The sequence below is a fragment of the Chiloscyllium plagiosum genome, unplaced genomic scaffold, assembly GCF_037043375.1.
Source record: "Chiloscyllium plagiosum isolate Xiang-an unplaced genomic scaffold, Cpla_swu_hap1 HiC_scaffold_27, whole genome shotgun sequence".
Taxonomy (NCBI): domain Eukaryota; kingdom Metazoa; phylum Chordata; class Chondrichthyes; order Orectolobiformes; family Hemiscylliidae; genus Chiloscyllium; species Chiloscyllium plagiosum.
Window position 1 is genome coordinate 407186 of NW_028270165.1, and position 14143 is coordinate 421328.

Consider the following 14143-nt stretch of genomic DNA (forward strand, 5'->3'; position numbering starts at 1 on the left):
CCCACTGTCCCCGTCCATTCTCTCTCAACCCCCACCCTCTGCCCTGCATTCTCTTCCTCCCCACTTCTGCCCACCAGTCTTTCTCTTTCCCTAACCATCGGTACCCACAATCTTCTCCATCCCATCACCCTCTGTTCCCCCCAGTGTTCTCATCCTCCCACCCTCTGTCCCCCTGTCAATTATCTCTCTCACCCCCTGACACTCTGCCCATCCGTCCATTCTCTCTCCTTCTCTTCCACCCACTCCCTCTCCTTGCAGATGCCTCAAACCCTCATCGATCGCTGTATCAAACCCTTCTAGGAAGAGAGAAAGAGAATGGATGTTGATGACTATACCTGGTAGACACGGCTTCACGAGAAATGACTGATCTTTAAAATTGAGAATAGCTAAAATGATATATTCAGAAATATCATGAAAGCATGTTCAACTTTATAGAAAAGCTGCAGACATCTTTCTGAAACTTGCATTCAAATATGTCCAGTTAGTCCACAGTTGAGGACAGGGTGTAATTTGTGGTCGGCCTATGCCTAGTCTTGTGAAATTGATTCTGACTATGCAGAAATAGAACCATAGAGTTGTACAAACCCGCCGGTCCATGCTGACCAGGTATCCTAAATTAATCTTGGCCCTTATACCCATCCAAATGTCTTTTAAATTTTGTAATTGTACCAGCCTCCACCACTTCTTCTGGCAGCTAATTCAATACATGCACCACCCTTTGCGTGAAAAGTGTGCCCCTCAGGTCCTTTTTATATCTTTCCCCTCTCACCCAAAATGAATGCCCTCTAGTTCTGGACTCTCCCACCCCAGCGAAAAGACCTTGTTTATTTAACCTATCAATGCCCCTCATGATTTTATAAATCTCTATAAGGTTTTATAAACCCTCAGCATCCAACGCTGTATGAAAATCAGCCCCAGCCTATTCAGCCTCTCCCTGCAGCTGAACCTCTCCAACCTTTGCAACATATTTGTAAATCGTTTTTGAACCCTTCTAAGTTTCACAACATCATTGCTACTCATGATTAATAGGCTGTGAACAATCTATCTTGTTCAGGGCATAAGAGGGGGCATGTGTTGAGGGGAATTAACTTTCAAACTGTTTTTTTCTGACCCTGAGGTCCCTTTAAATCTTTTCCCTCTCAATCCTCAGGGAAGGGGAGTCCCTCTAGTTTGGGACTCCCCTACCCTGAGGAAAAGACATTCAAAAGTTGAGGAGTCACACAAAATGCAAACGCAATAAAATGTCGAGCTACAGATTTAAAAAAAATGTGGCTTCAGCTTTTTTTTAAACTCCTGTTGACATTTGACATTTGGGTACAAAATCTTGTCAGCAACACCAGCATCGCCACAGACCACACTGCGCATACTCCTCGGTGTCAGTAAGTACTGCGCATGTTCAGCGGCGTTAACAAGAACTGCGCATGCCCCACGCTGTCCGCAATTACGGACGCGACTTTCTTTGATGGACCAATGGGGAGCTCGGGATGACCGGAAGGAGCCTGGTTCCTTTGTCAATCAGAGCCTTGCTTTTGTCTGAATACGGAAGTTTGACCATGAGCTTCTGAAGCTGCTATTGCTGTTGTTCCTCTCTGAATGAAGATTGAGCTTCACCCCAGACTGCAACTTCCTTCCTCTGTCCAACATCTGTGAGTACGGCACTTTCTTTTCTCACCCCCTTTTCCATTTGTTTTCATTCTGGGGTTCAATTTTTGTTTTGCAGCAATTGAAAGGAAAAGGAGTGAATCCCGGCGAGGGGAGAGAGTCTGGAAAAGTTGGTCCAAGATTGTGTCTTAGTTAGCAAACATACGGCAAATGTAGTAGCACAATGTGAAGTTATCGCATTCCTTAAATAGTGATATATTGGGATGTGAAGAAAGTGAGGACTGCATATGCTGGAGATCAGAGTCGAAAAGTGTAGGGCTGGTAAAGCATAGCAGGTTCAGGCAGCATCTGAGAAGCAGGAGATTCGACATTTCAGGCACGAGCCCTTCATCAGGAATGATGTGTTGATGTACAAACAGGCCTCAGCGTCCTTCTATATCAGCAAGCAATGAGCAAGGCAAATGATACATTAGCAAGAGAAATTGAGTTCCTAGGTGGTGATGTCTTCCTGCAGTTGGGGGTGGGGTTCATTGAATATATTCAAGGCTGAGTTCATTTGAATGTTCGACAACAAGGAAGTGGATGGTTATGGGGGGAGGCAAGAAAATGGGTTTAAGACCAGTATAGAACAGTTAGACAGTCAGACAGTGCAGAAACAGACTGTTCTGTCCAACTAGTCCATGCTGACTATGTTCTCAAACTAAACTAGTTGCACCTACCAGTGTTTGGCCCATATCCCTCTGAACCATTCCTATTCGTGTGCTGATCCAAATGCTTTTTAACCCTTTTAACTGGACTACATCCACCACTTGAACTGAATTGAATTTATTTATTGTCACATGTACTGAGGCACAGTGAAAAGCGTTGTCTTGCGATCACATAGTTAAGTCGCATAGTAAATAATAGGTAAACAGCGACAAAAACAAAAATAAAGGTTCAGGCAAATCCTGAGAGTTTGAGAGTCCATTCAGTATTCTAACAATAGTAGGGTAGAAACTGTTACAAAACTGGCTGGTGTGTTTGTTCAGGCTTCTGTACCTTCTCCTTGATGGTAGAGGTTGTAGACAAACATTGCCAGAGTGGGATGGATCTTTAAGAATGCTGGCAGCTTCCCTTGACAGCAGGCCTGGTAGATGGATTTTATAGATGGGAGGTAGGCCTTTGTGATTGTCCGGGCTGAGTTCACCACTCTCTGTAACCGTCACCAATCTTGAATGGTACAGTTGCCATACCAGGTAGTGATACATCCAAGACAGCTTGTTGTGGATGACCACTCCCAGGAGCTTGACACCCTCCTCTCATTCCACCTCTGTGCTGTTAATGTGTATGGGGGCATGAGTAACATCCCGCCAAAAGTCAATAACGAGTTTCTTGGTTTTGCTAGCATTGAGATCTGGTTTGTTTTCAGTGCAACATTTTTCCAGGTCTTCCATCTCCCGTCTGCAGTCTGTTTTGTTGCCATCTGAGATTTGACTGACTATAGTGGTGCCAGTGAACTTGTAAATGGCATTAGTCTTGTATTTGGTGACGCAGTCATGGGTATACAGTGAGTACAGTTGGGGGCTGAGTATGCACCCCTGGAGGGCTCCAGTGTTGAGTGTTAGTGAGGATCAAATGTTGTCCCCAGTCTTCACTGATTGTGGCCTGTGGGTCAGGAAACTGAGGATCCAGTTACAGAGAGTGGGGCTTAGTCCGAGATCACTAAGTTTAGTAATCAGTCTCGAGGGGATAACAGTGTTGAAGGCTGAACTGCAGTCAAGTAGGATTCTTACGTACCTGTTCTTGGTGTCAAGATGTTCTAGGGAGGAGGGAAGGGCAAATGATATGGCATCTGACGTGGATCCCAATTTGCCAATAGGCAAATTGGAGTGGGGCAAGAGTAGTGGGAAGGCTGGAGTTGATTAATGCCATGACCAGCTTTTCAAAGCAATTCATGACCACCAAAGTTAGGGCAACTGGGTGGTAGTCATCGACACGTGCTGCATGAGTCTTGTGAGGCACAGGGATGATGTTGGCCCTCGTGAAACAGGCAGGGAGAATGGCCTGCTGCAGGAAGAGGTTGAAGATGTGCGAGAAGACCTCTGTCAGTTGACCTGCCCATGCTCTGAGTGCACGGCCTGGTCCTACGTCTGATCCCATCGCTTTCCTTGGATTCACATGAAGGAAAACTGATCTGACCTCTGGGCTTTCTCTGGACATTCATTCCACACACAAACTACTCTCTTAAAAAAGGGTGCTTCTGATGTCTTTTTAAAATCTTTCTCCTCTCGCCTTAAAAATGTGCTCCCTAATCTTGATGCTCACATCTGAGCGAAAGGACATCGCTATCCTTCGTGATTTTCTAATCCTCTGTGAGGTCACCTCTGTGCTCCAGTGAAAAAAAATCCCAGTGTATCCACCTAGATGTAGGTAGATTAATATCCAGTCATGATCTGTTGAATGCTGGTGCAGGCTTGAAAGACCAAATGGCCTACTCCTGCTCCCAAGTTTCTCTCACTGTGTCCAGAACAGCAAGAGACCATAAGACACAGGAGCGGGAATTTGGCCAATCAGCCCACTGGGTCTGCTCCACCATTCAATCATGGCTGATAAGTTTCTCAACCCCATTCTCCAGCTTTCTCCCCTTGAGACTCAAGAACCTATCATCTGTTTCAGTCTTAAATATACTCAGTGACTTGGCTACCGCAGCTTTCTGTGGCAGTAAATTTCATAGATTCGCCACTGTCTGGCTGAAGAAGTTTCTCCTTATCTCTGTTCGAAAAGATCTTCCGTTTACTCGAAAGCTGTGCCCTCGAGTCCCCATCTCTCCTACCACTGGAAACATCTCCCCCAACATGCACTCTGTCCAAGCCATTCAGCATTCTTATGTTTCAATTAAATCCCCCCTGAGTGTAGGCCTGTTAATCAGCATGAACCAGACTTTTCAGGATGAGGCAGAGCAGGGAATACGTTCAGTAAAATGAGAATGAAAGGAGAGTGTGTGGGATGGAGATTTTCAGCTTTTAGGGAATAAGGGAGGAAAGAGAGTTTGCTATAAATTATAATCGATCGGATGGAATAATGGACCGAGGATTGGCAGATGGAGTTTAATTTAGACGAACGTGAGGTGTTGCATTTTCGGAAAGCAATCCAGGACTTAACCAGTTAATGGGGAATGTTGCTAGTGAGGGTGAGAATAAGTGGACAGGGCAGATGAATCAGTGGCTGAGGAACTGGTGCATGGGAGAAAGGATCCAAAAATGTGAATATTGGAATCTCTTCTGGGGTAGAAAAGACCTGGACAAGAAGGATGGATCGCACCCGAATTGGAACGGGACTAATATATTGCTGGGAGATTTGCGAGAGCTGCTCAGGAGGATTTAAACTAGTAAGGTAGGGGTGGGTGGGGGGCAGGGATTGCTGGGACCTAGAGAAATAGTGAGGAAAGAGATCAGTCTGTGACTGGTCCAGTTGGGAAAGGGACTGAGTTAAACAATCAGAGCAGGAAGTAACAAAGCAGAGAACAAGGTAGGACTGGTAAATTAAACTGCATTTATTTCAATTGCAAGAGGCCGAACAGGGAAGGCAGATGATGGTTAGGAACTTGGGACTGAGATATCATGGCAGTTACAGAAACATGGCTCAAGGATGGACAGCACTGGCAGCTTAATGTTCAAGAACACACATGGTATTGGAAGGATAGAAAGAGGGGCAGGAGAGGAGGGAGAGTGGCTTTTTTGATAAGGGATATATTACTGTGCTTAGGGAGGATATTCCTGGGAATACATGCAGGAAGCTTATTTGGGTGGAACTGAGAAATAAGAAAAGGGATGATCACCTTATTGGGATTTTATTACAGACTCCCTCATAGTCAGAGGGAAATTGAGAAAAAACTGAAGGAGATTTCAGTTATCTTTAATAATAATAGGGTGGTTATGGTCAGGGATTTTAACTTTCCAAACATAGACTGGGACTGCCATAGTGTTTAAAGGCAGTACAAAGGCAGTTGGAGTATACTTAAGAGTAAACTCAGGAGGGCAAAAAGGGAACATGAGATAGCTTCGACAAGTAGAGTTAAGGAGGAATTTAAATGTGTACAAGAAAGTTTTCTGATTCAGTAAGTGGATGTTCTGACTAGTGAAGGTGCAAACCGTGACCTACTCTTGGGAAATAAGGCAGGGCAGGTGACTGAGCTGTCAGTGGAGGAGCACTTTGGGGCCAGTGACCATAATTCTATGAGCTATAAAAGAGTGAAGATAAAGTATAGACCAGATCTAAATTGTAGGATGGCTAACTTGGTATTAGGCAAGATGTTTCAAAAGCTAACTGGGAGCAGATGTTCGCAGGTAAAGGGATGGCTAGAAAATGGGAAGCCTTCAAAAATAAGAAACTGAGAGTCCAGAGACAGTATATTCCTGTTAGGGTGAAAGGGGAAAATCTAGGTAAAAACAAGGACTGCAGATGCTGGAAACCAGATTCTAGATTAGATGAAGGGCTTTTGCCCAAAACATCGATTTTCCTGCTCCTCGGATGCTGCCTGAACTGCTGTGTTTTTCCAGCACCACTCTCATCTAGAACCCAGGGTGAAAGGGGAGGTTGGTAGGTGTACTGAATGCTGAATGACTAGAGGAATTGAGCTTTTGGTTCAGAAAAAGAAGGAAGCATATGACAAGTATAGACAGGAGAGATCGAGTGAATCCTGACAGTACAAAAGCAGTTGGAGTATACTTAAGAATAAACTCAGGAGGGCAAAAAGGGAACATGAGATAGCTTCGACAAGTAGAGTTAAGGAGAATCCAAAGGATTTTTATAAATATATTAAGGAGAAAAGGGTAACTAGGGAGAGAACAGGGCCCCTCAAAGATCAGCAAGACGGCCTATGTGTGGAGCTGCAGGAGTTGGGGGAGATAATAAACAAGTATTTTACATCAGTGTTAACTGTAGGGAAGGACATGGAAGAAATAGAATGTGTGGAAACAGATGATGATATCTTGAAAAATGTAAAAATGTCCATACTACAAAGGAGGTGGTGCTGGATGTCTTGAAATGCATGCAAGTGGATAAATCCCCAGAACCTGAACAGTTGTACCCTAGAACTCTGTGGGAAGCGAGAGAAGTGATTGCTGGGTCCCTTGCTGAGGTATTTGTACCATCGATAGTCACAAGTGAGGTGATGAAAGACTGGAGGTTGTCTAACGTGGTACCAATATTTAAGAAAGATTGCAAGGAAAAGCCAGGGAACTATCAACCAGTGAGCCTGACATTGCCGGAGGGCAAGTGGTTGGAGGTAATCCTGAGGGACAGGATTTACATGTCTTTGGAAAGGCAAGGATTGATTAGGGATAGTCAGCATGGCTTTGTGCGTGAGAAATCATGCCTCACGAACTTGATCGAATTTTTTGAAGAAGCAACAAGGGATTGACGAGAGCAGAGCAGTCGACATAATCTCCATGGACTTCAGAAAGGCATTCAACAAGGTTCCTCATAAGAGACTGGTTAGCAAGGTTAGATCTAGAGAAATACAGGGAGAATTAGCCATTTGGATACAGATCTGGCTTGAAGGTAGTAGACGGAGAGTGGTGGTGAAGGGTTGATTTTCAGCCTGGAGGCCTGTGACCAGTGTTGTGCCACATGGATTGGTGCTGGTCCCACTACTTTTCATCATTCATATGAATGATTTGGATGTGAGCATAAGAGGTATAGTTAGTAAGTTTGCAGATGACACCAAAATTGGAGATGTAGTGGACAGCAAATAAGGTTACCTCAGATGACAATGGGATCTTGATCCGATGGGCCAATGGGCTAAGGAATGGCAGATGGAGTTTAATTTAGATAAATGTGAGGTACTACATTTGGAAAAGCAAATCAGGAAAGGTCCGAGGGAGTGTTGCTGATCAAAGAAACCTTGGAGTGCAGATTCATAGCTTCTTGACAGTAGAGTCGCAGGTAGATAGAACAGTGAGGAAGGCATTTGTATTGCCTTCCTTTATCGGTCAGAACATTGGGTAGGAAAGTTGAGAGGTCACGTTGCAGCTGTATAGGACACTGGTTAGGCCTTTTCGGAATATTGTGTGCAATTCTGGTCTCCTTCCTAACAGGAGGATGCTGTGAAACTTGAAAGGGTTCAGAAAAGATTTACAAGAATGTTGCCAGGTTTGGAGGATTTTAGCTATCTGGAGAGGCAGAATAGACTCGGGCTGTTTTCCTGGAGCGTCAGAAGCTTTTGTGGGGGTGGGTGGGGGGTGGGGGTGACCTTCGACACGTTTATTCTATCCATAATCCTCATGATTTTATAAACAGACAAGGTCTTTTCCCTGGGTTGTGGAGTCCAGAACTAGAGGGCATAGGTTTAGAGTGAGAGGGGAAAGATTTTAAAAGGGACCTCAGGGACAAGTGTTTCATGCAGAGGGTGGTGCATGTATAGAACGAGTGTCAGAGGAAGTGATGGAGGATGGTACAATTACGGCATTTAAAAGGCATCTGGATGGGTATATGAATAGGAAAGGTTTAGAGCGATAGTGGCCAAGTCCTGGCAAATGGGACGAGGTTCGGTTGGGATAACTGGTCGGCATGAATGAGTTGGACTAAAAGGTCTGTTTCTGTGCTGTACACCTCTACGGCTTTAATTCAGGACTCTGAAATTGTTCATGAAAACCACTTCAGTAATCTGCCCAGTTTTAAGACGACAATATACAGGAGCAGAATGAGGCCATTTGGCCCATTGAGTCTGCTCCACCAGTCGATCATGGCCGATATGTTTCTCAACCCCATTCTGTTGCCTTCTCCTCGTAACCCTTGATCCCCTTACTTATCAAAGACCTATCTATCCCTGTCTTAAATGCCCTCAATGACTTGGCCTCCACAGCGCTCTGCAGCAATGAGATCCACAGATTCACCATCCTCTGGCTGCAGAATTTCCTCCTCAGCTCAGTTCTGAAGGCATTCCTTCACCCTGAGCCTGTATCCTCTGGTCCTCGTTTCTCCTACTGGTGGAAACATCTTCCCCACATCCACTGTATCCAGTCAGAGTCACGCAGCACGGAAACAGATCCTTCGGTCCAACCAGTCCATGTTGACTATAATCCCAAACTAAACTAGTCCCACCTACATGTGCTTGGCCCAATATCCCTCTGAACATTTCTTATTCATGTACTTATCCAACTGTCATTTAAATGTTGGGACTATAAGCGCATCCATCACTTTCTCTGGAAATTCATTCCACACGTGAAGCACTCTGTGTAAAAATGTTGCCCCTTATTTTGTTTTTAAATCTTTCTGTTCTCACCTTAAAAATATGTCCGCTAGTCTTGAAATCCCTCATTCCAGGGAAATGACTCCTGGCATTCATCTTCTCTGTATCCAGCAAGATTTTATAAATCTCAAAGAAGACCTGAAATGTTAGCTTGCTCTCTATGTGGACACTGCCTGACCAGCTGTGATCTACAGCATTTGTTGTTTTCAGGAATGATTCCAGCATCTGTCGCAATGCGCTCCTAAATGTTAGCTACCTCTTTCCAGATCCTTCGAGACTCAACCTTACTCAACAATCCACTGTGCGGTACAGTCAATAAAGTTCCACATTGCATCTCTTTCAGCACGTGGCTCAGTGGTTACACTGCTGCCTCACAGCACCAGGGACAAGGATTTGACTCCAGCTTCAGGTGACTGTCTGTCTGTGTGGAGTTTGAATATTGTCTCCCCCCCCCCCCCCCCCCCCGTAGCTGTGTGGGTTTCATCGAGATGCTCCGGTTTCCTCCCACAGTCCAAAGATGTACAGGTTAGGATGAATTGGCTATGCTAAATTGCCCCATAGAGTTCAGGGATGTGTGGATTAGGTATATTAGTCAGAGGTAAATGGAGAGTTGTTGGGCCAAATGGCCTCATTCCGCACTGTAGGGATTCGATGTGGCAACCCACCAGCTGTTTGCATTTCCTGTAGGGGAAGTGGGGACGGGCCGAAAGTTCAGTGTGTGTGAAGTGAAAATTAAACGTAGTGCTTTGCTTGAGCTCAAGCTGAGTGACTTGGTGGCAGGACTGGAAAAGGAAGGTACAGTGTCTGTGGTTAGTGATGCTGCCTCACGGCACCAGAGAGCCAGATACAATTCCAGCCTCGGGGCCGTTGTCTGTGTGGATATTGCACATTCTCCGTCTGGTGTTTGCTGCGGATTTCTTCCAGTGCACCTGTTTCTTCCCACTATCCAAAGATGTGCAGGTTTGGGTGAATTAGCCATGTTAAATTGTCCATAATGTCCAGGATGTGTAGGTTAGATGCATTAATCAGGTGTAAATGTAGAGCAATCAGAGTAGGGTAATGGTGCTTTCAATTTCATGGAATTACAAAAGAAAAGAATGTTCCGCATAAAGGAGAATTGCTTGTTCTGAATTTCTACCCTGACTGACAGTGATAACTTTCATAATCTGTTTTTTCCAGTGCATTTGAAGATTTGAAGACTGAAGTTTCAAATTCAGTAGTTGAAGGGCTTATGCCCGAAACAGCAACTCTCCTGCTCCCTGGATGCTGCCTGACCTACTGTGTATTTCCAGCACCACACATTTTGACTGACTCTCCAGCATCTGCAGTCGTCATTTTCATGTCAATGACAGACAGTCGATCAATCCATTGGGACTGTAACGATTTTTGACTATGATTCTGCGAGAAGGAGCAAAATTCTTTGGTTTCTGTTTCAGTACGCTTTCAGCATCAGTGGAGCTGGATGAGAGACGCTACTGTGGCAGCGCATTGAATGTGCAGCCTGTCACAATTATACAGCCTGGAAAGAGGAATTCACGGAAGGGAGGGTTTGTACATGCGTTTGTGTGCAGCTGAAGCTTTGGCCATGGAGAAACCAGAGGAATCTCGCCCCATGGAGAAACCGTGGAAGTGTGGTGACTGCGGGAAAGGCTTCAGTGTCCCATCTGCCCTGGAAATTCATCAGCGCAGTCACACCAGGGAGAGGCCGTTCTCCTGCCCAGAGTGTGGGAAGGGATTTATCCGCTCTTGCCACCTGCTGGACCACCGCCGAGTCCACACTGGGGAGAGACCATTCACCTGCCCCGAGTGCGGGAACAGCTTCACCCACTCCTCCCACTTGCTGGCGCACCAGCTTGTCCACACCGGGGAGAGGCCATTCCCCTGCTCTGATTGTGGGAAGGCCTTCAGCAAATCCTCTGACCTGCTGAAGCACCAGCGGGTCCACACAGGGGAGAGGCCATTCAGTTGCCCCGAGTGCGGGAAGGCCTTTAGCGATTCCTCTGCCCTGCTGAGGCACCAGTGGGTCCACACAGGCAAGAAGCCGTTCCCCTGCCCTGAATGTGGGAAGGGCTTCAGCAGTTCCTCCTCCCTGCTGACACACCAGCGGGTCCACACTGGGGAGAGGCCATTTGCCTGCCCTGAGTGTGGGAAGAATTTTCCCCAGCCCTCCCAACTGCTGACCCACCGGCGGGTCCATACCGGGGAGAAGCCATTCTCCTGCTCAGTGTGCGGGAAGGGCTTTGCGGTCTCCTCTAACTTCGTGGCCCACCAGCAGTTCCACACGGGGGAAAGGCCCTTCAGCTGTCGCGAGTGCGGGAAGGCTTTCAGCAATTCCTCCCACCTGCTGAGGCATCAGCGGGTCCACACAGGGGAGAAGCCGTTCTCCTGCCCAGAGTGCGAGAAACGCTTTAACCGCTCCTCCCACCTTCTGACCCACCAGCGGGTCCACATGGGAGAGTGGCCGTTCTACTGTCCTGAGTGCAGGAAGGGCTTCAGCAATTCTTCTGCTCTGCTGACCCACCAGCGGGTCCATAGAGGAGAGAGGCCATTCAGCTGCCCTGAGTGTGGCAAGAGGTTCACATTTTCCAGGAACTTGCGAAGACACCAGCAGGGGCACCAGTGCTCCCAACAATCGGATACTGCAAGTGACGCTACTGTGGATTAAACCTTGTGCCCCACTCTGACAATGGGTGCAGTGGGAAAGTTGGTGGGCTTTTAAAAAAATGTCTGGACTGCACACTGCCTCACACCCCCAAGTGCAACTCTAAAGTGGCTCGGGGCGACATGGTGGCTCAGTGGTTAGCACAGCTGCCTCATAGAGCCATGGATTCGGGTTTGAATCTAGTGTTTGATTCTCCCGTGTCTGCATGGGTTTCCTCCGGGTGTTCCGCTTTTGCTCCCACAATACAAAGATGTACAAGTTAGGGTGAGTTAGCCTAGCTAAATTGTCCATAGTGTTCAGGGATGTGTAAGTGTGGTGCAGTAGTCAGGGGTAAATGTAGACTGGTCAAAAGTGTGGTGCTGGAAAAGCATAGCAGGTCAGGCAGCATCTGAGGCGCAGGAGGATCGACGTTTTGGGCATAAGTCCTTCATCAGGATTCTCCTGGTCTTCGGATGCTGCCTGATCTGCTGTGCTTTTCCAGCACCACATTCTTGACTCTGATCTCCAGCATCTGCAGTCCTCACTTTCTCCAAGTAAATGTAAAGTAACAGGGTTAAGAGAATAGGTCTGGGTGGGTAACTATACGGAGGGTTGATGTTGCCTTTTTGGTCCCAAAGGTCTGTTTACATTCTGTAGGGATTCTGTGATTCCATAAACTTTGCTTCCAGTGGGCGACATTACTCGGAGTCTGGGACTGCACGTTGCTAAGAATCCGCAGAAACCTTAGACCACAAGAGCACTGGAGCAGACATGAGGCCATTCAGCCCATTGAGTCTGCTCCACCATTTGTTAGAAACAAAAAATAATTGCGGTTGCTGGAATCCAAAGTTGGCAAGCAGGAGGCTGGGAGAACGCAGCAAGCCAGGTAGCATTAGGAGGTGAAGTTAGCATTTCGGGTATTAACCCTCGTTCAGGACTGAAGAAGGGTTCTTCCGAAAACATTGACTTCTGTATCAGAAACAATTTACCAGGATGTTGCCGGGGGTTGGAGGGTTTGAGCTGCAGGGAGAGGCTATTTGGCTGGGTGAGAGATTTAAAAGGGACGTAAGGGGCAATGTTTTCACGCAGAGGGTAGTGCATGTATGGAATGAGTTTCCAGAGAAAGTGGAGGCTGGTACAATTATACCACTGAGAGGGCATCTGGTTTCGGACATGAACAGGAACGGTTCAGAAAGATAATGGGCCAAATACTGACAAATGGAATCAAATTAATTTAGGATGTCTTGTCAGCGTTGATGAGTTGGACTGAAGGGTCTGTTTCCGTGCTGTACATCTATGTCTACCGGTCCTGATGTAAGTTTTAAAATTGAGTCCAAGTAACTTTGAATAGTTCAGTCTTGTTGAACTCACCTCTTGAAAGGTTTCAAGTGAATCCCTCCAAGTGATACTGTTTAAAAATGCCGAATTGGACAAAATATCCCATTAAGTTCGACACAAACCCACAGCTGAAGATATCAGAAATCACACAACACCAGCTTAGAGACCAACAGGTTTATTTGAAATTACAAGCTTTAGAAGCATTGCTCCTTCTTCAATGCTGCTGCTTCATCACTTCACCGACAAAGGAGCAGTGCTCTGAAATCTTGAGTTCAAATAAACCTGTTGGACTCTAACCTGGTGCCATTTGACTTCTGACCTTGTCCAGCCCAATCCAACACCAGCACTTCCACATCAGAGTTGACTAATGAGATTGGATTTTATTCAGTGTGATTAAGTGAGATGCTCATCTGAAAACTCAAAACTGTTGGAGAGACAAAGAGACACGAGTCAGTGCTACAGCACGGAGACAGGCCCATCGGCCCAAACTGGTCCATGCCGACCAAAATGTCCATCAACAGTAACCCCATTTCCCTGCACTTGGCCACTATCCTTCTCAGCCTTTCCTCTCCATGTGTTTGACCAAATGTCTTTTAAATGTTGTTAATGTACCGACCTCAACCACTTCCACTGGCAGCTCGTTCCATACACAAGCCACACTCTAAAATTTTTGCCCCACATATTTTTTCAATCACTCCCCTCTGACCAGGTTTGTATTATCTGTTTGGAGATGTAGGAGTAAAACTTCACAATAAAAGATTAATACAGCCTTTATTCATGACTCATGATTAAACACACTTTCTCCATTTACAGCTGTAATTGAGAGGCTTCTCTGAATTAGTTGACATGTTTGTAACAAGTTGTGAAACATGAAAGGGTTCTGAAAAGATTTACAAAGATACTGCCAGGGTTGGAGGGTTTGAGCTGTTGCAAGAGGCTGAAATAGCCCCAGTCTATTTTCCCTGGAGGGTCAGAGGCTGGGGGGTGACCTTACAGACTGTTTCGCTGTAGAAGTGTTTCAGAAAAAAAAAATCTCAAACCTTTTTCCGATTGTTGCCTTTGCCAACATCTGGCCATGAGTGAAGTCCCTTAGCCCAGTCGAATCGGACCCTCTGCCTTTTACAACCTCTCTTGGGAAAAAAAATCAAGATGACATCTTCTTAAAGGAGTAACATCATCACAACAGAGAGCACACAAACAGAAACATTTCTATCACAAGGTTGTACAGTTAACAGGCCAAGATAATGACTTTTCAATTTAGCCAATCAATTTAAATCCGGTCCTTTGGCTACCAATATCTATTAAATTTAAATGTGATGGTTTTGACAACA

The 14143-nt window shown here is 45.9% G+C and overlaps 1 protein-coding gene and 1 long non-coding RNA gene across 2 annotated transcripts in view; both read left to right on the forward strand.

Moving 5' to 3' along the window:
* The window catches only part of LOC148142779 (uncharacterized), a 142091-nt gene extending 131728 nt beyond the window's left edge, over nucleotides 1–10363 (forward strand). Inside the window, exons 2-3 of the long non-coding RNA XR_015751030.1 lie at nucleotides 9100–9242; nucleotides 10013–10363. This is a non-coding gene — a long non-coding RNA (uncharacterized LOC148142779). The remainder of the gene's footprint in view (nucleotides 1–9099; nucleotides 9243–10012) is intronic.
* A 25-nt stretch (nucleotides 10364–10388) lies between these two features.
* LOC148142785 (uncharacterized) overlaps nucleotides 10389–14143 on the forward strand; it is a 141709-nt gene continuing 137954 nt past the window's right edge. Inside the window, exons 1-2 of the mRNA XM_087975748.1 lie at nucleotides 10389–10392; nucleotides 10555–11276. Of these exons, the coding sequence (XP_087831874.1) occupies nucleotides 10389–10392; nucleotides 10555–11276 (726 nt within the window). The remainder of the gene's footprint in view (nucleotides 10393–10554; nucleotides 11277–14143) is intronic.